Source organism: Pholcus phalangioides, unplaced genomic scaffold (genome assembly GCF_987345545.1).
Source record: "Pholcus phalangioides strain wild (caught in Gottingen) unplaced genomic scaffold, Ppha-v1.0 ptg000015l_1, whole genome shotgun sequence".
Classification (NCBI taxonomy): Eukaryota; Metazoa; Arthropoda; class Arachnida; order Araneae; family Pholcidae; genus Pholcus; species Pholcus phalangioides.
In genome coordinates this window covers 34,796,917-34,820,597 of record NW_028301608.1, presented here as the reverse complement: position 1 = coordinate 34,820,597, position 23,681 = coordinate 34,796,917, and the positions used below count along the sequence as shown (strand labels likewise).

The window sequence follows — 23,681 nt, the reverse complement described above, 5'->3', positions numbered from 1 at the left end:
AAAAATTAGGATTTTTAGCATAATGAAGATGCAGATCTGTCTGTATCAATAATTTGAGCAGAAGAAAATAGCAAGTAACTTAATTGAATTTTTTTAAATGATACTTGTAATTATTCCATATAATTATATTTCACAGGCAAAGTATGGAATTCAGCATTCTACAGAACACAATGGTTTTAGATAAAATATGAGAAATGGTAGTTTCTAATGCTATTACAAATAGTTAATGTATATATATATAAAATCGATGACAAACATTAATTTGTATTGCATGTTAATATTTGTATAGTTTATATGAGTATATCACACATTATGTTTGATGTTATCGTAAACATTCATTCCATAGTTTGTAAAAAAACCATCAGGCATTACAGTCGGCCCCCCGTATTCACAGTTTCCATATTCGCGGGTTTTTTTTCTTTATTGGAAAATTTTTTTGACAACACTCAGCAATTGTTGTTCACGTGTTTTGTTTACAAAATTTGAGTTGTGCTTGTTTAGGATGGCTCATTCTTCTAAATGCTACTGACAATGCTTTGAAAAGGTAAATAAAAGTGAAAACTTGACAAGAAAAATTGGATATATTGACTATGCTTGGCGAAGTCAATACCTGTTGTGGTCCGCCATTACAGAATAAATGATGAAAAAATATCAGGAAAAAGGAATCTGAAATTCGTTCAGCCGTAGCCGTAGCTGCACCCGTGGCAGTCAAAACTTTGCAGCGCCTATGGGATCCATGTGTTTCACGTACAGAAAAAGTTTTTTTTTTTGGGTACAAGACTGACACAAAAATGTATTCTAATTGATTGTAATATTATAACAGAAAAGGGGAAAAAATTTATTCTTCCATTAGGAAAGGGCTGGTGAAACGTCTATTTCATCAGAATTTTATGCAAGTAAAGGCTGTTTCATAGGTTTAAAAAACGATTCGGATTGCGCAATGTAAAAAACACTGGCGATCAGGAGGCAGCTAGAAAATTATTGAAGAGAAGGGTTATGCACATCAGCAGGTGTTTAATGCTGACGAAACTACACTATTTTGGAAGAAAATGCCGCAAAGAAGTTGAGCAAGAGAAAAAAAGCGAGCTCCTGGTTTTAAGGCAAGTAGAGATAGACTTACTATGTTGTTTTGCGCAAATGTGAATGGGTACATGATAAAGCCCACCATCATTTTCAAATCTTCGAATCCATGAGCATTGAAGAGATGGATAAGCCAAAGCTCCCAGTATTTTGGACGAACAATGGACTATGAAAACACTTTTCCTGGATTGGTTTAAACGGTTTTTCGTTCCGGAAGTCAGGAGGTACAGTACCTTGATAGTGAATACATGCTATTCTCAAAGTTCTTTTGATATTGGGTTGACCGAGGAGGAGTTAATGCAGTTGACTGGTCCTGAAACTGAAGCAGCACCAGATGAAGAAGATGGAGATAAAGAAGTAGAAGTTCATCACAAGTAACATAGCGGAAGTGAATCGCAAGCTAAAAAAAATCAGCAATAGAATATTTTCATAACATAGATCCCTCTATTTTAGGTTCTTCACATGTAGAAAAATTAGTAGAGGACCTTGTCAACATACTACAACATACTTGATGATATGAGGAAGAAGACACGGCAAACATAAAAATCACAACATTCTTTCAGAAAACATCGGCAACAATCGCTGCACCCTCTTTTACTTTCCCTTCTACCTCTGTGTCACCCTGCTTTTTCTCGTGATGTTCAATAAACGAGATATACAATAAAAAACCCATGGTTTCTGTTATTCGTGGATTTCCATATTCGCGGTCACTCCCGGAACGTAACCCCCGCGAATACAGGGGGCTGACTGTATATAGAATACAGGATCCATACTTTGCCAGTAACATGTATATATAAAGGTTCTCTATATAGTATTATACAAAGTTATACTCCTTATACTTCTCTATTATAAAGAAAGCAAAAATCTTATGAACTGAAATTAAGTTTTGTGAAGGTTTTTTCCCCAATTCAATCAATTCTTTTCACAATCATGATTTCTTCAACAGAACCTATATACACACACATAGAGAATGAGTTGATATCTGATCTAAAATGGAAAGGTGGGGAGGAGAGAAGAATCAAAACAGAAATTTAAAAACATGCCTATATAAACATATTTGAAAACATACCTTGCTTCATTAAGACTATTTTGTTCTGTTTCAGGAAGCTTTAATATTTGTAGCACAGTATCTAAGTATAAAACTGCTAAGTGAGTGTGAAATTTTTCTTTCTGCAATTAAGAATGAATGAAAAACTTCATTTTATGAAATCATTCACAAGATTTGCATACAAAGAATTCTAATTATTTTATGTAATATGAAAATATGAAATATATTATGTAAATGTATGTAAGACAATAAAACCAATTCCGGAATATTTTGAGAGGAAGAAACTTTTATTATTCAGGTAATTAAAAAAAATTGTTTCATTTTTAATGAATCTGACACATCGACTTATGAAAATTTCAATGACTGTTATGTAGCAAACATACATTTACAGTAAACTTTTTCATCTTTTGAGTATACTTGAAAGGTCAATATTTAAGGAATGGAGATTAGCTAGCTCAATGAAGAAAGTTGGCTACGTTGTTAGTTCTAGTTTTATCAGCATCATAGATTGGAGAAATTCATGTATTTTTAGACCAATAAATTAAAGGAGGGGATATAAATTTAATCTGGAGATTCTCAGAATAATGATATTCATAGAAATGACTAAACTTCATTAGGGAGTATGGGTATGTTTTGGATTATGAAGGGTGAGGGAAAAAATGAAAGATCTTATCAGAGGCAGAAACCTGAAAAACAAGTCTAAGTTTCATAGAAGGGTGGAGAGAAAAAAAGATTAGTCAAAACTTGGACGAATCTATTGAGGGGAAAAACCAGCTGGTTTTTCAAACCCTCAATAGATATTTTAGCAAAAGAGTTGATAAAACTAATTCAACCAAAACACAACAAATAAAAATGAAGATTATTTACAAAAATATGTTGATAGAATGGTAGAGGGTGGCGTTACAGAATTTTTGAATGCTACAACCAATATGTGTTGTCAGTATGAGGTCATTCACATCAATGGTAGATATTAGTCTAGATATTAGAGTTCCTGTCTGTTACCAAATTCCTCACAAAAAATCTTTGCTGACCTACACATATGGTAGCATTAAATGTGAGAACTTGGTTCAGAAAAGTGAGCTAATCTTCACATTCACAACTTTTAATAAAAATCTATTAGCAGTTAAGGTTGAGGAAGCACAAAAATATTCTATGAATGTGAACCCACAATATCTGCATACTTGCTTGAAAGAGCAATGTTCAACTGAAGTTAGATGCAAGAGACAAGCATGAAATAATAATTAAAATTAAAGACAAACTACTTTATAATAGAATTAAAATACCTATTGTTAAAATATATATTGTTTTGATATTTTAGTATCAATGAAAAGACATGCGAATAGACAATATAAAACCAATATCAGCTATAGATATATATGTGCATGCTAAATTTACAGATTAAAGAACTCAAAGAAGTTATAAAAAAAACTCAATTAGTGTAATACTTTGGCCAATTAAAAAAAACGTGAAAAATCTGAGGTATGTAATTTTTTAACCAATTTAAGTAATTGATACAATACGGTTGAATATGAAATTTGAAAGATATGCAAACTGGTTTTTACTGTGGTAAAATGACTAATATGCATTCATGCGAGACAAAATAAAATAAAATAAAAATTTAACACCTACTGACCTCAAGTTGCCGCTCAAAGACTAGATGCTCTAGATAACGAACAAGTGCTACAGGATATTGATTCAAATAATCAGATACTGACTCTGGTCTCATTCGCTCTGATGATGCTGGATCATCTCGATCAATAAATATCTTGCAAAAATAAAAGTAAATTTTAAAAACTTGTGAAAAAAAACAACTTCTTTAGCATAAGCAAGGTTACACATAAAATGAATCCAAGTTTCTCGTCAAGTTATAAAAAGCACAAAATTATTAATATTAACATTAAATTATCTATGAAAATGTAATTATTTTGTATATTTAAGTTATGAACAGCAATTTTTTTTTTTAACTTTTACTGTCAGATACAAAAAACTGTTGCTTAATACAATATAATTTTTATAAATAGGCTTGTGTTTGTCTTAAATTTTTTTCCATATCTTCAATTTAAGATTTGTTTTTCTGATATGTGACACAAAATAATAAAAACCATGTTGTCTTTCTTCTCTTTTGAAAACACTTTTATAAATTTTAGAAAATAAAGTTGCCCATTCTTCTTCAATACAGAAATCAGGCAAATGAGAAAAAAGAAATTATAAATTAGAATGTAAGTTTTTCTAGTAAGATTGATTTATTACAAGAAAAAAAAAATCTCCCTTTCTTGTATAAATGAGAGTAAATGATACAAATGTCATTCCTCACAATAATACATGACCAAAATATTTGAAAAATAACACAACATATATCTATCTCTCGTGTGCTTTGTAATAATGCTATATGTACAAAAGTTAATAAGAAAATCAATTGTACGTTCAATGCACAAGTAATTATGATGTTTACTTTGACGCCAAGTTGTTGATCTCTTTCCATCACAAAGTCTGCATACTTCCACACCAAGGTGTGGTCTTTCAACCTATGGCAAAGAAAGTAATTTGAGAAATTTTTTCCTTTAAATGACATTTCAGAATAAAAATATTTATGTGCATGAGATTTAATTCAAAAATTCAAAGCTCCATACTTATCAGTTTATTCAGTATCAAAAGCAACTGATGAAAAGAAAAATATCAATACCAGGACAGGCTGGACAAATCTATTGCCTGATATGCTCAGGGCATGTAAAAATTTGGATTGAGAATGTATTTTTATTTTCAACCACCTGCCTGACATTAGGATATAGAATATTGATTCGCGCATGTAAATTTTTGGAGTCCATCCATGACAAACTAGAAAATTTCCTAACATCAGATGTGCCTCACTGGTACTTTAAACTAGCATACAATGGAACCAAGTTACTGGCTCATTTTAATGTGTATAAGAAACCCCCTTTTTTGTCAAAAATTGAGCCCCAAAAATAGGGGTTAGTAGATATATCTTTTCAACTTTTTTTCAAAATTTTAAGCCCAAAAAATCAAGGGTTCTTTATACACATTAAAATATGATAATTCAGATTTTTAGGGTTTTAAACATTTGCTGGTTTGTACCATTTCTTCCTCCAGATGTTTTGCAAGGAGTTGAGGGTGGATGGGAAAAATCTAACAGTAACACAAATACTATTTTTTCCAAACCCATTTCTGGGATAAGGTTACAAAAGGTGAATAAAAATTAAATGAATTTCTTGAGTAAAAATTTTCATCCAGTCTCTATACACTGTTTGACTGTTTGCAGAACATTAAAAACTTTTTTAATTGAGCAGTCTAGTTTATCACACAAAATTATACCAATTAAAATTTTCTCTAATTATTCTTGAGAATCTTATTTAATTTATCATTGAAACTAAACTCTCCATTTAGCACTGGCATAGCTTAGATGCGGTTTCTTAATTAAATTTTCATGGCTATGTTGTTGCATTTGGGTTTTCCAATACATCATTTCTATCATTTTTGTCACACCAGGGTCATTTTATGCATGTAAGAACTAACTAGGCACTGTCCTACGATTCAGAGGGGGTTTATCTCAAATAGCTTTGCTTCTCCTGAAAGCTGGTGAAATATTTGTTTGGTATAGGAACTTCCTTCTGGGTGCCATCTCTTTCTTCCACAAATGGAAGTAGTATGTTTGTGTTAATTAAAAATTCTGGCTAGAACAGAACTGTCTCAACCTGGACTACTGCAGTAAAATATGCATAGTGTATAACTCTCTAATATAACAATTATTAAAAGCGAGTGATGGATCATTACTTCATTGTATAATGATAGTTATGAAATTTCAATCAAAACTAAAATGAAAATTTTTGCTTATCCAATTGTAAACAGTGAAGAAAACAATATTTAATAAAAAACAACCCAATGAATAAGACATATGGAATATAAAAATTTTGAAGTTATGTCTCCTACTTATTACTTGCATAAATATTCGACAAGGAACGAAAGTCCTGGGAACATTGGATCTTGATATTCTTTGGACACTAACCTAAAAAAAAGGATAAAATGTCAGAAAGGTTAATATTTCAATATTTACATATTAGTGTTTTCAGTTCATTGCAACTTAATAATTTCCATGAATCACATATCAAAAAGAGGGCTAAGGTTGGGATGTTTTTATACTTGTATTATTACTCTTTATACTCTGTATTTAAAACGTGTGGAAATAGTTAAAACTGACTGTTAAAGAAATGGTTAGGATGTGTTTATCAGTGGTCCTTGTTTTCATTTTTTTCATATAACCATTCAAAATTAAAATAACCTACATATCATAACTACCACTGCATAAACTAAAAATAGCAGAGTCTTGAAACAAAATTTTCTACTCACTTTGCCCATACAACAAGAGCCTTGTCACTGTCTCCAAGTTTGTCATGAAAAAGTGCTAAGGAATGGTACCTCTCATACTGAGTCAAGTATTCAATTCCTTCTTTAGAATAACATCCCAAGTTATCCGAGATAATAAATTCTTCTAAGTTGGGTGAATTTCTTTCTGCATACATTTTCAGTAAGGCAGTATCGATTTCCTGATAAATAAAATCAGCAAAACTAAGACAAAACCAGAAGCTATAAGAAATAAACATAAGCAGCTATTGTTTTTGAACTTGCAAATTGTAAATATCATTTTGATTCTTTGCTATTCCAGTATTTTAAAAATAATCATACTAACCAATTTAGAGCCTGTTGCTTCAGATGTACCACGAACTTCTTCGAGGTAACTAAGAAGGAAGTCACAGCAATCCAATATCTTATAGGGCATGGTCGCACACATTTCATGGACATTAGCTATCTCATGCACTGGTGGATTTGCTCGAATGAAAGATGAATTGGAAGGCATTAAGCGAGGGTAAAGACTAATCAACTAAAGAGAAAAATCAAACATAACTTCAATCAATAAACAAATACTTATATCCCATCCATTCTGCAGTTACATTATCAGTATTTTAAAATAATACAGAAATTAATAAAAAATGAGAATTTTATGTTGTTTATTCTTGTGTTGCTACTATATTTTTCAAGCGAGCAACAGCACTTACAGTTTTGAATATCTTCGAAACTTGCAGAACTTATGATGACATAGTGCATACATTAGTTTTATCTTGAAAAAGACAAAAAAGAAAAAAAGAAGACCAAATGCATATTCATGTATTAGTAAATTATAGAATATTTCAATTGCTAGTTTAATTTCAAGAAACCAAGTAGTTTATAAAAATATATATATATTTTTTTTCAATGTAAAATTAGAAACCATCTAATTTTAAAATTTCGTCAGAGCAGGGCAAATGCCCCAAATGGACAAAAACTGGCTGGCAACAATGGTTTTTTGGGCCTCAACAATCACTTTCAGAACGGTTACTTTGGTTACCGTGGTTCCCTAGCAATGCGCTTCAGACGTGTATATGCCTTTACAATGGTTTTTCACTTCTTTAACACTGCCAGTATATGTATAATGGTTTGCCACTTTTTCAATCCTCCCAGTAATAAGAGCTATAATAAGAGCTGAATAGATGTCAGAATCATCATCAGCATCACTTTCAGGGACAGGCGAAGGATGATCCCATAGAAATCAGTGTTAAAATTGCTGATTTTACTGTAGAAATACGGAAATTTAATGGGGTTTTCCGCCACATCAATAATTTTAAAAAATTCTATAGAATTCTGGATTTTTGAAATATTGAGTTCGCTTAGAGATATACGAAGCCCAAAAATGAATATAAAGTAATTAGCTGGAACTACTTGAGTTCGATATCCATGCAATAACATTGATTTCAACTTTTTATTTATACCCTATCAAGCATGAAAATTAATGTCTTCATAATGTCTTTTAATATTCAACTGCATAAATTCATATAGTTTAGGATGTTTTAAAATTAATTATGGGCCCATAAAGTACATTGAAGAAATTCCACAGCTTTAATTAAGCATTTTTGGGAGCTGAAACAGGCAGATGGATAACTTGAAGTTCAGGGGAGGGGGAAATCAAAATACCTAGCACACCCCCCCCCCCTTGAAAAAGGAAAAAAAAATTTCATTTCTACGTTTCTTTAAATCTAGATTTGTTTATTTCATGAAATCGCCATATTGGTTAACTTAGACACGGTTTGTATGTCCCTCAAAGAAAGAGGGAGATATCATGTGATCCAAATAGCCTCATTGAAGAAAACCCGGGCAGCGCTGGGATTATATCCAGTTACTAATAAAAAATCAAATTTATAAAGGTTTTCAAACTTCGCACTGCCAACTTTGAAGAGATTCTTTAGTTAACTGCTCTAGAGAGCCGCGGATAAGCATTGATTAGGGAAAAGGTGCACAGCAGTTGGAAAAGGTTTGAGAACCCCGTGCTCTAAGTAGCATGATATTTTGTTTCTTGAAAACCCGGTTATTTTAGCATTGACAAGCCCAGATATTTTTTATAAAGTTGATTTCTCAATGAAACACTTTTTTTATACCCGTTCACACCTGATGAAAATGGAAGAAAAAATACTTCATTAAAAAATATATGATATTTCAAAAAAGTGTTTGGTATTTCTACTATGCTGCCAAACGGGTTGAACTGAATGATTACGAGGCTTGAATATCAAATTTAAGAGCACTTTATTCATTTAAATTAAAAACTACTTTCTTTTTCCTAATTTGAATCCCACCACTCTTGTTTTGAATTTCATTAAGTGTATTTACTGTTTGCCTATTTACAAGTCTCTTCATCAATATTTATGAAATCTTGAAACTCCAGGAAAAATCAACATTTGTCTCAAAAGGAAGTTATTTTTAGTGAAAGTTAAAGGAAGTTATTTTTATTCACCAAACCAACTCGCCAACTTTTAAAATTAAGCCACTGTGACTGATAATACCTCATTCAAAATGCCCAAGCCTGACCAGAATGGTGTAATAATAGTGTTTAATGGTGTTTCAGAAGATGATTATTTGAGGAGAGAGAGAATGAGACCTTTCTCTTTTCTCCACATTTAAATATCCCAGATGTCTACTCAAAATTATTTAAGAAAAAAAAATTGTAATGTTTAGTGAAAGCAAAACTTAGAGCAAAACAAGTTTCAAAAACTACTGGGAAATCATGTAACAAAGGGGAATGTTATTTACTCATTGGAGTTCAACATGTCTTCCAGGGAGAAAAAATATTTTATTAGCTGCAGAGTTTTTTTATATATATAGATCATCACCTTATAAAGAAAACCTCACACATTCACACTTTGTCGAAAATGACTATTTTGGCGGTTTTAGATTGAGAACATATCTCACCAATTACAGCTGTTAAAAAAAGCAGCACAGATCTGCTCTATATAGAGAAAAAAGGTACCATGTAAGTGTGTTCTTCAATGGGAAGTCCTATCCTTTTTTGCTCTTCCTATAAAGTTGGGAATTTTCTTGATGTACAAGGTTTTCAATATAAGGTGACAATATTATTTGAGTTTGGGGGGAAAAAAGATTTCTACAAATACAAACACAAAGGTCGCAACAAGTAAAATGTCCAATGAGGTGGCTGAAAAAAGATACCCATAAAAAAATATGGATGTCAAATATAACCAAAATACAGCAATCCAATATAAAAGCACATACGAAAGAAAAACTAATAATTCATCCAATATAATACACTGTCCATAGAAAAGATTATGGTTGTCTTACAAGTATGGATATATAGATTAAGTATAGATAGCTTCTCGATTTATCCCACTATGTTTATCATACTTTTTTTTAAACGTGTCATAAATGACAGAAGGAACTATATACTAAATGACAATGTTTCTTGGGCTAAAAACTAGCAGAAAACTTGGACGGCTTTTATATAAAAGGAACCAAGTACCATTAAATCAAAACGGAGAAAAAGCTATTTAAAGTTATCTTCGATGGAGTTATCTCTTCAGTTTGGTAGTGCACACAGCCTAAATGTCACTTGGTTCTATTGAGATAAAAAATCTCACCTCTTTCAATAGTTCAGATGTCGGTATATCTCAAAAATGGTGCTTGGTTCCTTTTATATAAAAGCGTCAACTTGATGTTCCCAAAAAGAATTGATCTGCTATCAGCAGACAAAATAAGAAAACCAAATGTAAGATACAGTGAAACCTACAATACTCAATATAATGATAAATCTACAACACTTTTTCAAGTCTTGTTTGGAAATACCTATAGTCTAAAGTGTTAAACTAACACTTCTTGATATAACATTAATCCCTCTACAACAGTATTTTTTCTTGGTCTGTAGAGTAAAATTATACATATTCAGAATTTTACTTACTAAAATAATTTCTGTTCAATCAAAATTTGTTTATAGTTATATTTATAAAAACTGATATACTATTTAAATAAATGAATTTTTTAGGAATTTTCCTTTTAATGCATTATGTTAATTTTTTCTTTATTTTCATCATTTATTTTTTCACTCAGAATATTCTCAGACTATAGCAAAAATCTCATTTCTCAAATTCATAATCTTTTGCTACAAAGATTAAAAATAGAAATACTTTCAGTTAGGACAAGGTTTGATATAAATAAATTTAAAAAAAATACCTCTCTGACATCAAGCTGTCCATCATGAAATAAATCTCTAGCCTCTTCGAACCGAAATAAAGAGAATTCAATGAAACCTGCTTGTTGTTGAATTTGTCGTAAGATCTGAAAATTATCATACAATAAGATTTGTTTCAAAAATCATTCATCATCTTTTAAATCATTTTCAAGCATGTCATTTTTTTACATGCACCTTAATTTATTCATTCCGAAAGGATTCTGACATTTTGCAATCCTGAAAATTTCAAAAATTTTCCTTGTTGCATTGAAAGTAAATTAACGTTAGGCAACATTTGTGTTAAAAAACTATAGGAAATCAAACATGATTACATTACAAAAACAATTTGCTGTTTTTATTCGATCGTTTTGAGATTTTTCAATCTGCTGAATAAGTTACACAATTTGCAGATGTTTAAATAAAAATTTAGTATAAATACTATTAACTAACTATTACCCATGGCTTCAGTCGCGTGGATTTCGTAATCTGAAAATTCTCCCTTGTGAATTGAATTTTGAAACATCCCTTCTTAGTGTGAGTCTCTTACATTATAAAATAAAACTACTGACCCAATTTTGTATCTATAAATTCAGCGGTTTCAGCTCAGCAATGAGGAATGTCAGTCAGAACATGTTATTTTATATGTATAGATGTATTAAAAATAGATTATCATTTCAGTCTCTTGACATTTTACATTATTTACACTCGTTCAAGCATTTTTTGAAAATATAAATTTAAGGTGTTCTTTTCAAAAAATAATAGTTTGTTTCCTTGCAACTCAGCTTTTACTTGCTATAAAAATAACAAGAACATAAATAGTTTACCTTTTTTGATTGTTCCTTTGTTAAGCCTACTTTATTGCTATAATGTGCTAGTTCCAAAGCTTCTGTTACTTTCTTATCTTTTAGCAAAGCATCTACCTGTGCTTAAAAAAAAGAAGATATAATGAACAATGCAAAACATAATTTAAAGGTATTCTATCAACAGTTTATATACATATACATAACAGATTTTCTTTATATCTGCTCCCAATACATCAAACTTACAATTTTTAATCAATCTAAACCATAGTTTCCCAACCTTTTTTGTCCCATCTTCCCTCTTTTTCAGAAATGTTTTTCTACCATCGCCCCAACACAATCTAACCCGTAGGATCCTATGTTACACCCGCAGCTTCTACCGCCCCCCCCCCGAGAACATTCCATCGCCCCCCGGGGGCATTAATACCCACTTTGGGAATCACTGATCTAAACCAAAGATTGCATGTATGCCAGATAGAATCCAAAACACACAAATGATAGACTACTTTAAAAAAGACATTTGTACTCGTCTTAACCATTAAGCTACTGAAATCTATACACATACAAATAACTTCGGTAAGTTAAAGCAAGATAGAAGAATGTCCTGTACTTAACAGGGCATGATGTCTTTCTCACATTTCTTAAATTCAAAGTGAGAAACAGCTAAGAGATTCCAATCAAAAGAACCATTCTTGCCTATATTTGTTTATTTACTAAACCATCCACTCAAGGTGTCTGACACAGCTGAAAAAAGTGTCTGGTTTGGATCTGAATTCAATACCATGGATTAATAATGAAAGAATAATGAATTGGATGGCTATTCAAAAAGTTTATCAAAGTCCACAATGTCAAAAAAAGTATCTACTTCTCCTCCAAACACCAACTCTGGCCATATCGCTATATTGCAATTTACTGCCATTAGTGAGATGGGTTGGAAGTGAAGGCGCTGTCTATTGGTGGTTGCCTCGAGTTCATTAGGGAAAATATCTTATCTATATCCTCCCTTGGGTTCGAACCCAGGATCCTGACAACAACCTTCACGATGGTAGACGAGCATCTTACCACCATGCCACTCGGGCACTAAAAAAAAAGTATCTGACAACAATATATATATATTTTTTGTTGCAACAAAGAATGTGTATTTTTATTTCCAATGATTCTCAAACACTTTTCCAACTTGTTCATCCCTTTATGACAGACTAATTTTACTGCACTAAGTTTAGAGGAAATCTGGATGGCATTCAGGCATTTCTGCAAGTATTTTTATATTAACCCCTTGAATTGCAATTTATTTTTAGGCAGCACTGCTCAGACAGACAATTTCATGGCGAGCTTGACTCGTAATTTCAGTTCAAGGGATTAATCAACAGAGGGTGGGGGCAGGGCTCCCCCTCTGGAAATTTTTTGGAGGGGCAGTCGTGATATTTATTCTTTGGAGATGCGGTCTTTGCATGATATTATTTTGCACTTGATAGGATAATGGAATTCAAAGAAATCCTTGAACAAAAGAAGTTTCTAAAAAAAATTAGACTTCTGTAGTTTTTCACAACTCACCGTAGTTCCATATTTTATAGTAGAAATCCATAGAAACTATGGAAATTCTGTAGTAATTGGCAAATATGTGTATATAAAAGTGGATCCATACTATGTGCGCTCAGGTTTCTCAGGGAATGATAAAAAGAATATGCCTGGCTTTTGATTTTCTTCCCGCACGCATCCTGTATATATGAGAACACTGTCATTCCCAAAACTTTTGAGAATGGGTGTCTGCATGGAATATCTAAAAGCTGATGTTATTTAACAGACTAAAACACACACTGAAATTATAATCGTAGCACTCCCACTTGTTCCACAAACTGACATTGAATTCCACGTGATCTTTGTCATTGAATGAATTTCATATAATCATTGCTGAACAAAAAAATATTCATGTTTTTAAGGACATTTTAATGATTTTAAAGGTACACTGGGGCTGCTTCTTCTGAATCTGGTATTGGTTTTGTCAGATTGGCTTTAGTTTTTAGTGAAAATTAAATGTCAATGGTCATAAGTATCATAAAAATCATTGAAACTGTACTATAAATAAATACGGTAAATCATTGGCAAAGATATTTCAGTGATGTTAAGGTGAATTTGGGGAACTGATTTCAAATGTAGCATTGATTTTGTCAGATTGTCTCTAGTTTTTGAGCTAAAGTGAAAATTAAATTTCAATAGTAATACAAAAGCAGCATACAAATCACATTGTTGAGAGCATGTATTATCTCAAAATCTAGAGCCAATTTGGCAAAACCAATACCCCCACAAAATGATTAAAATCACTCAAATATATATTTTATTTTATTTTTTTATTTACTTCACAAATACAAAAGTGTTAAACGAATACAAACATGTAATACACAATTTTAGAAATGTGTTACATGGATACAAACATGTAACACAAAAAACACATACACACATATAACAAACAAACACTTTGTAGCCTCAAGGGACTGAAAAGTCCTTCCAGCAGTCCTAAAGGAGTAAGCTATAGAATTTTTTTCTTTTGCAACAGCATTATTACATTTATTAGATATGTGTTCCAATGTATTTTCGTTTATGTATATATCTGAATAAAGTTCACAATTAAGCTGCTTATCATGAAGCTCAATATAATTTTATCATACATCATTTCTCCTTTTTATTATTATACTCTTTACTTGTACTCAGTTCAATATTGTTTTTATATACTCTTTCAATACATTCATCTAAATGTTTTCGTAATCTATGAATCTGATGAAATCAAAAATCACATGATTTATATTTTTATTATTATCAAATTTATTTTCAGTGTGAAAAATGTTTAATATCTTTGGGGCAATGAAAGAAAAGCTCTTTTTATATAATGTTTTATTTCGTTTTGGCACTTGATAAACTCTATTATATCTATTTGTAGTTCTATTTTGATTTTTCGTTAAGTAAATTTTCATTTAATTGTGAAAATTTGATAACTCTGTACAAAAAATATATATCATCTAGATATATCTGCCAATAATTTACTGCATTTATTTACAAGATGCAGTTTCAATGTGGTTTTGTAGGCTGCTTATGGTATTACCCCTGAAATTTAATTTTTACTTTACCTTGAAAACAAGAGCCAATCTGACAAAACAAATGTCAGATTCTCAATCAGCAGCCCCAAAATAATTCCAAAATCACTGAAATATCTTTTACAATGATTTACTGTATTTATTTATAATGTACAGTTTTAATGTGATATGTATGCTGCTTATGTATAACCATTGAAATTTTATTTTTACTTTATCTCAAAAACTAGGGCCAATCTACCAAAACCAATGCCAGATTTGAAATCAGTGCCCCATCTAAAATTACTGAAATATCTTTGAGAAAAAAATGTGTTGAGCAATGCTATTGATTGTATTATACAGTAAATAATACAAGTTCTTCAATTAAATCAATTTGGATTAAAAAAAACAACAATTTTATAAACATTACCTGTTTTTGCCAAGGCACTGGCAGAAGCGTGCATATTATGTCTGCAGATGTAACATATATTTTCCCATCGAAATTTCCAAGGCATCGTCCACCAAGAAAGGGAATTCGCTGTTTAATCTGCTGATCTAAAATACTATATACATATAAAAATGTATCCAGTGAATGCGACATAAGTTTGCATATTTTCAAAACATATTAGTTCAAAACAAATGTTGAAGAGTTTTAATTATTAGATGTTTTAACGGAAATTATTTAAGAAAATCTGAAATATAGAAAACATACTAGAATAGTCACCTATATATTGATAAGCACTCTGTACTCAAAACCGTCAAATAGGGATGCAGATAAGCAACAGATATCACATTTTCTCCCCAAGAAAGTGGAGGACGTTCAGAAATACCAGCAGCTGTTACAAACATACCCAATCCACTTGGACCACCAAGAAGAAATTCTTCCTGTATAAAAATTACAAGTAAAAATACTTTTTTTTAAATGTGTTTATTTTAATTCAAAATGAGTGTTACTGTCACATTCAGAAACTGAACTTCTTGAACTGTTACTGAATTAATATTTTTTTCAGAACTTGCCAAACTGAAAAATTAATTTAGGCACCAGCCAAATTTCTTGTAAACCAAGCAAATTTTACTTTCAAAAAATAAGATTTTTCTTTCAATCATTCCAGAAACTTGGTTATCCTTTTTTCGTGTTGTTAGACGTGCCAACATAATTTCCAAAAAGTTTGTGTTGTCATCAGACACCAATTTAGTAATTACACACATAAAATTTGGGGCATCAATGTTGATTTTTTAGTTGACCTGGCACCTGGGATTTGCCAAGTCCTGGTGTAGCTTACAAATAAACATTAAAATAATTAAACATATAGTAACTACTGCCCCAATGAAGAATCATCCAAGAGAATTTATATAGACCTGAATTGGGCAGTTTGTTAAGGAGTTATTTAATTTTAAAAAAAAATTAAGACATTACTTTAGTAATTCGTTTCACTAGAAGAGCATTCCCATCCTCTCTTGGAAAAAGTTCTTGTCTGTAACTGTTTTCTGTGTTTATTATGACATACCTTGAGCTGAAAGCAGCACAAACATAGGCACCATCCATTGCCTAAAGGGGGAATTTAACACAAATATATTACTAAAAGGAAATGTGCCGGTCACTTGTACAAATTGATCTTAAAACTTGATTTGAAATTTGGAAGATCAAGAGAAAAATCATATGATTTGATTTAATATGAGTATGAACACCCACTTACCATGTAAACTGGTGTCTCTGGTGTGGCTACATCTCTCATGTGAACAACTTTGTCATCTGTCACATGAAAAATTTGTATCTGCTTTTTTTTTGCCACACATATCTGTAGATATGAAACAAACTAAAATAAACCCCACTCATTACAACTGAAAATTGCAATTGGTATAAATTTTCATATAAGGATGATCTCATGTATTTAAAAGTGAAACCATTTTAAGCTACCAGAAGAAAAAAACATGAGTAAATAATAATTACTATATTTTATAAGCAGCCCAAATTATGGTTCCCTTTAATAGATACAAAAAATGTTTGCAGACCTTGTGATCAGGGTTGGCCAGTTTTTGATGCATGGCAGTTTTTGACGGTTTAAACCAACTGTCACATCAAAAACCCTCCATCTAAAACCTCAAATATTGCTTTTCAATAAAAAAATTCCCATTGGAAATGCACATGTTAATTGCATGTAATGTTTAAAGTGACTATGTTATACAAAGAATAAATACTTAATATGACTAAAATAATTTTCTATAGAATTATTTTAGACAATACGTAGATGTGTTTTTCTTTTCTTATAAAATATACAATTTGAATAAAGCATAGCATAAAAGCTGAAGGGAAAACTATGGAATGATTTGATATTCAATTCAAGATGATTCTTGACCTTCCGAAATTTCTTTAACTGCTTATATGTGTATAAACACCTATTGTACTCTTTTTATAACAGATAGGTGTTTAAAAAAGTTCTTTTACACCATATATGTGATGCTGATTTCTGTTATTAAATTATCTAGATAATCAGACACTTAAAATGATACCCTTATAGTATATAATGCTTGAGAAACTCCTGTAACTTATTCTCAGTGCAAAAGTAAGAATAACTAAGTTTGACTATGATATGATATATTTACTCACATTTATATAATGCAATAATTTTCCAACAGAAGATCTAGTATCTAAGTGTGCAAAACAGTGTATTGAGTATCAAGTCCTCCCAGCTTTGATTGAAAATACTCTTTAAAACTCTGGATTTATACAACCAGAACTAAAAGTTTTTTAAGCAAGAATAAATGAGTTGAATTAGTGTATTAACAGATCCTGTGTGGAAATTTTTATATGGAATAAAATTTTGGGCAGATTGGGAAATTTAAAATATCAAGATGAATATTTTTTCTCAGTAATTGTATTCAAAATACAAAACACTTTAATCTACTAATACTAATCTGTACATGCACCTCATACACATTTCTCTATGGAATTTAAACACTTTAATCTACATAAAAGTTAATTAACATATCTATCAGGTTAAAAAAAAACCATTTAACAACAATGAAAATACATCTTTGACTGTTTTAATACTGAATTGGTTCTGAAGATGAAACCTAATTCTGATGCCATATCACATATTTTGAATAAACAGCTCTATTTTGCTTAGCAAATTGATAAAATAAACTATAAAAATATATTTTATATATATTCTACTCTTTTTATGATGAAAAATTCAAAATTATAATATTTAGTTTTAATTATTGTAATACATAAATTTTTTACCAATAAAAACGTATTATGCAAAAAAGTAATTTTTCATCATGTTATATACCTACTGTGTTCAAAACATTATCCAAAAGCATTCGTTTAGCTTTTTGACAGTTTTTACGTTTTGACGTTAAAAATTCAACCCTGCTTGTGATTGTGTCGGAGGTGAAATGAAGAAATGTATAATAATCTGATCGGGTGAAAAGGCCATGGGGCCGAAGAGATACAAGGTTGTTGACTGTTGGACATGAGAGATGTCGGACGCTCTGGTTTAGGCATCTGTGTAAATAAAGATGATTATAAGTTATTCTCGTTGGCTCTAGTGTATACTTGAATCGCAATATGTCTAGGAGGCCAAGCAAAGCAGTGATGAGTCACAAATTAAAAGAAATTTGGAAGTATCTGAGAACATTAAAATAAAAATTTGAGAATAAGGATGTTAAAAAAATGATTTTAAAAATAAAACTTACTTCTACACTAAAAGGATTATTAGCATCAGGATTTTCATTTAAGCAGAAATAAATCACACCTTTTAATTTTGACATAGATGATATGATCTGAAAAAAAAAATTATTCTATTACAGCACAAAGACCCTAAAGAGGAAAAAATTACACAAAAAGTTTCCTTAAAGTACTATGAAGAAATATATGATTTTACTATTATTCTTAAGATAAGTTCAAAAATAACACAAATGTTTACCTCCAAATTGAACATATTCAAAATCAGTAAATTTCCATCAACAAGTACCAAAATCCGATTTAAGGCAGATGCAGCTTTTAGCAGAGATACAGGTTTAGCCTAGGAAAAACATACATTATAAGCAAGAGAAAAGAATGTTTTTATAAACTTGTAAAAACATTTGAAGAATAGTAAAACATTATTACTTGTATTTCCATTCGAATCAATATTATGCATATTACATTTTTATCTTTTGAACAAAATCACTGAATAGGTAGACATTTTATAAGCACTACAACCCTGACAAAACCATATACTTCTTCAGTCGCATAATGAATGGACTGGTTCGAGTGAGAGCAGATCTTGACTCTTCATAAATTCCTAGGGTAATAACATTTTAATAAAAAGTCTAGATTTCCCTGACGAGCAGCAATCTTCAGATATCTGTAAAAGAATTTTTCACAAACTACAGAATCCTGAATATCTCTTGCCACTCAGCAGCCCAGTGGTTAGCGTGATTGTGTCTTTTGTTATGCTGTTCTGGATTTGAATCTCAGTTTGAGCATGGATGTGTACTAACATTACAAATTTTTCTGGACGGATTACACATCTCTCTTGAGGAAACAAAGATTACTTTGTTATTATTAAATATAATGATTTTAGGATTAAGTCACTTCTGCTGTTGTGGTATTGTCAGCATGTTAAAAAAACTCATTTGTTTTCTTATGAGTTTGAGAGTTCAACAAATGGTTCTTACCTTTCATCATTCAAGTTGTTCCCCATTTCCAAATTTCATTCACATTAATTTTCTCAAGCCTAACATTTTGCAATTTGAAATAGGTCAGGCAAGATAATTTTGAAGAACAAAATGACAAAACTACTAGCCAATTACACGGGTTAAAAAAATTTTAATTTCATTTTTCCAAACAGTGGTACAGCAATAATGCTGTAACGTAAGTAACGATTGCGTAACGTAATCTTTTATTGTGACACAATGTTAAGCACAGGTTACCTATGTTTCAACATTGAATGTTTTTATATAATGAAAAAAAAATTTAATTATATAGGGATACTCACATATTCAAGATAGCTTTGTGTTTTCTTTTCTGTGGTAAAGACGACATTCCCATTTGGATAGCTTTTCTCCTCTATGATGTAATATATGAGGAAACTTGAAAATATGAAAAATGTATGAAATTTCAATAAAAAATTTTCAGAGCAAATTAAAAATAATGCTCAAAGAGATCAAACTGATCAATGAAAACCACATGCTTTCACACAATTGCTTTTGTTTTTTAAATTTAAGCAACACAACTAAATAGATGGCAGGGAATTGAATTTTAATAGGAAATTTTTACTTATTGTATTGATAATAATTGAAATTTAATTCTCTGTTCAAGAAACAGGCTTATTGTTCAGGTGTGTGCCTATGAGGTTCACTAAGGTTTCACTCCAGTTAATTTTATTTACCTATGCTATTTTATGTGGCTTTAGCAAATTATAAAAATCCCAGATATGGCTAACACACTAACATATCATTTCCCTTTCACCAGAACTGTTACACCCAAGCACTGATGAGTTATCTTAAAATTTACAAAAAGTTTTAACAAAAAATGAGTATGAATTCATAGAAAGCAAACAAATTTTAGAACCAGCCAAAATTTTTTAACAGTTAACCAAAAAAAGTGAAAAATATATTTTTTTAACCTCCTAAACTTGTGATCCTTGTTGGAATTCTAAAAATTTTGTTTAGACTACTTATAATCACATATGGAAAATTTTAGGTGTCAATATCAATTTTTTTAGTTATAATGGCAACTGAAATTTCTCTAAATTTAAAGATAACTCATCAATGCTTGAGTGCAACAGTTCTGGTGTAAGGGAAGCGTGTTAGCCATATCTGGGATTTTTATAATTTGCTATAGCCACATAAAATAGCATAGGTAAAGAAAATTAACTGGAGCAAATCCTTAGTGAATCTCATACACACACACCTGAACAATGGTGATATATAGAAAGTGACACACATTCCACTTTTTCCCTTCAAAATGCATTTCGCGTGAAAGGATTGAATGAAAATTTTTTACAAAAAGTATCAGAATATAGTAGTAAATATAAAAGAACATAATTAAAAAATTATAATGGAAAAAAAATGCATGTTACCTTTCTTTCGTTCCTACATACAAATTCCTTCCACAACATTCCAAACTTTCAATCTACAGGGAAAAAGAAAAAAAAAAAGAGTTGAACCATTTAATTTTGAGTGACATCTGAATGTTTCATTTTTGGCATATTATATTAAAAAATTCAATACTCTTAATTTTTTTAAATACATGTTAGCTTTTAGATTGGTAGCTTGCATGATTATATATTTAAAAATAACCTTTCACATTCTGAATAAAAAGATATTGAACAGAATAGATTTAATTTTTTTCAGTACTTTGTTATAACTTTCATGAAAAAAAACCATTTCAAGACGGGAGACAAGCTCAGTGGAACTGTCCTCCAAGTCAAAGGCAAATTTACACTATTGCTGCCTGTGGGCCATAAAACATTGCTACCCCACTCCTCATTCTAGTCTACTTTGCTTGACCACCTATATCTAAAGCATTAGCCGCCAATCTGGACTTGCCTTAGGGTATAGCAAATTTTTAAATCTATATATACTTTTTTTAAATGTGTTTTATATTCATTTACTGTATTTTATATGCATAATAAAACACCCGACACTGCCCAGCCCCCTTCTTCCGGGACAATGGCTAAAAAATGATAATGGTCAATAGAGCCTGGATGGTGCACGGTTTGAAATAAAATGACATATTGTACACTCGTACATTCTTGTCCCTGCAGTAGTAATTTATACAACAGAAAAACATTATTACTGTCTGGCAGAGGTTTGACTGAATAAATGAGAGGGGGAAAAAAATTAAAAGTGTTGGTTTTTTAATTGTAAATTTGCAATAGAAATAGGCTACACATTTGTCCTCTGATTGATGTCTGTACACTAAACAAGGCTGGGGTAACCAGCTTTGTAATTTTTTCAAAATTTTTTCCTAACCGATGCAATTTGGAACAGAATGACACTTTTCTCCCTCTGGAATCCCTGATTGGTATTTTTGCGATTATATTTACCCAGAAGACTTCCCTCAACATCTCTAATCCTTCCTACAAATATCTCCTATCCAGAGCTGTACCTTAACATATCAATACTAGCCCTTCTGTAGGCTCGCTCTAATTTTTGTATTGGGTTGCAGTCACTTTAACCATCATTGTCCTCTTTGATGGGAGCAATGCATTGCAAATTTTTTACATTTATTTTGTTCCTATCCCGAGCTAATCTCCATACATGATCACCTTTTTTGGATAGCTCATACCCCTCTTTTTTTGATTTAATCAGTTATTTGAATACTCAGTCAGATCTAATTTGCGATTTTATCAAATTTGTAAAAACACATACTTCCAATAAACGCACATGCCATTTTCATAATGCCAATCATAATGTCAATTTTCAGTCTTATGCAACTGTAAAGTATGTTTGTTCAATACTAGTATTTATATATATGTATATTTGGTATGTAGATAATTCTGTATATGCCAATGTACGGGGGGGGGGGGGGAGGTGTCATAAAATCACTTCGCAAATACATGAGCCCAAAGCCACAAAAGTGAACGAATGCGATTGAAATTCAAGATATGGGTGTATCAAAGAATTTGCTCAAGAATGAAAATAAAAACAAAATCCTAGCTTTCACAGTTATGGTCACAGCAGCAAAATTGAAAAAAAAAAAAATTACAATGACAACACTCACTTTTATGCATTGCTAAGTGATCAGCACAGAGAAAAAATCATGAATGCATTGGAATGGTAACACCATAACAGCTGGCACAGGATACAGACAAAAGAGATCTTACCAAGAGATTGGTGCACTAACTCTTCGGAGGGGAACTTTAAGTGGCAGAAATGTAAGCTATATTGGTTATTTCCATACATTTTTTTTCCTGTTCTAGGGCTGGAGGTTTTGTTTTACAGGTACCATTTCAATACCACACTCATTCATGGCTTTTCCTGCACTGATTGCAATACATAAGAGTGTTACTATCTGAATTTTTCGAAATTTTGTAGCTGTAACCATAACCATGAGAGCTTCTCCTTCAAACCAAGAACAACACTGGTCTATCATTGGCAATTTACTACCAAGTTGCGCTGGAAGTGTGAGTGTACTGAACAGTCTGAGCATGTATCTAGAGTTGTTTGATTTTTCAGCGTTGCCATCTATATCTCCAATTGTGAGTGAAGTGTAATGATTGAATATTTGTAGTGTTGCAGGCCTGTTGAACGAGAGCTAGTTTTTGTTCTCTTTTCATTCTAAAGCACATACTCTGATACACTTACATTTCTAATTTGATTCACATTCATTAAATTTTGCGGCTGCAATGGGCTTGTATATTAGAAAAGCTATTTTATGTGTGGGACCACCTTATATATATCTAACTTGATTCTCCCCTCTTTTTTCACTCCTACTGTTAAATGTAATGTTGTATGTTCATATGTATGCTCATGGGTTCAGAGTAAAAATAATTACATTTTCTGTAAAATTAGTCCAATTTTGGGGGGGGGGGGAGGAGGCGCGGCTTATACATAGGTTTTAAGTTTTTTGCCATTTTCAGAAGCCATCAAGGGAGGAGGAGGAAGCTTATACACAAGTTTTTCCGCTACGTTATGTTTTTACATAGTACAATGTTTCAAAGTGAATGCCTATAAAGTCATAATCACATTATTTATTTTCATATGTTCAAAACGCATCTGTAATAAGATAAGCAATGAATCAACACTCACAACTGTCCGAACTTTTTCAGTCCAGCAAACCCGTTCAACTGCCGGGACCAATTCGAAAGCTTTAAAGCTCATTATTTACAAGGAGATCAACAACAGCAACAAAAAGTTAAAGGCAACAACGGGGAGGAAGGTCCATCTAAGATATTGCTATCATAATAATAAAAACAACAACACCGAAAACACAGCACGAGCGACTTTCAACATTCAGTGACGTTGCACCGGACATCAATTAATATCAATATATTAACACGGCGACGATGAATTTATTGATGCACACAATCCAGCACCACCCCCTAATTTATTCTCCGAAGCCGGAGCGGCAGTGACCACAACATTGATCACATCGGCGATGCATTGCCAAAACTCTTCTGTACAATTTAAATTTC

The 23,681-nt window shown here is 31.4% G+C and overlaps 1 protein-coding gene across 1 annotated transcript in view; it reads right to left on the bottom strand.

The window, feature by feature from the left end:
- LOC149075898 (transforming growth factor-beta receptor-associated protein 1-like) overlaps positions 1-23,637 on the bottom strand; it is a 28,539-nt gene extending 4,902 nt beyond the window's left edge. The window contains exons 1-17 of the mRNA XM_089243399.1: positions 23,296-23,637; positions 20,622-20,674; positions 19,536-19,629; positions 18,480-18,578; positions 18,250-18,336; positions 16,248-16,349; positions 15,968-16,099; positions 15,275-15,435; positions 14,981-15,113; positions 11,510-11,605; positions 10,688-10,792; positions 6,831-7,022; positions 6,491-6,687; positions 6,081-6,149; positions 4,581-4,653; positions 3,762-3,893; positions 2,150-2,250 (exon numbers count right to left, since the gene is read on the bottom strand). Coding sequence (XP_089099525.1) covers positions 2,150-2,250; positions 3,762-3,893; positions 4,581-4,653; positions 6,081-6,149; positions 6,491-6,687; positions 6,831-7,022; positions 10,688-10,792; positions 11,510-11,605; positions 14,981-15,113; positions 15,275-15,435; positions 15,968-16,099; positions 16,248-16,349; positions 18,250-18,336; positions 18,480-18,578; positions 19,536-19,629; positions 20,622-20,674; positions 23,296-23,367 — 1,898 coding nt within the window. The 5' untranslated portion in view covers positions 23,368-23,637. The remainder of the gene's footprint in view (positions 1-2,149; positions 2,251-3,761; positions 3,894-4,580; positions 4,654-6,080; positions 6,150-6,490; positions 6,688-6,830; positions 7,023-10,687; positions 10,793-11,509; positions 11,606-14,980; positions 15,114-15,274; positions 15,436-15,967; positions 16,100-16,247; positions 16,350-18,249; positions 18,337-18,479; positions 18,579-19,535; positions 19,630-20,621; positions 20,675-23,295) is intronic.
- Positions 23,638-23,681: the final 44 nt, after the last annotated feature.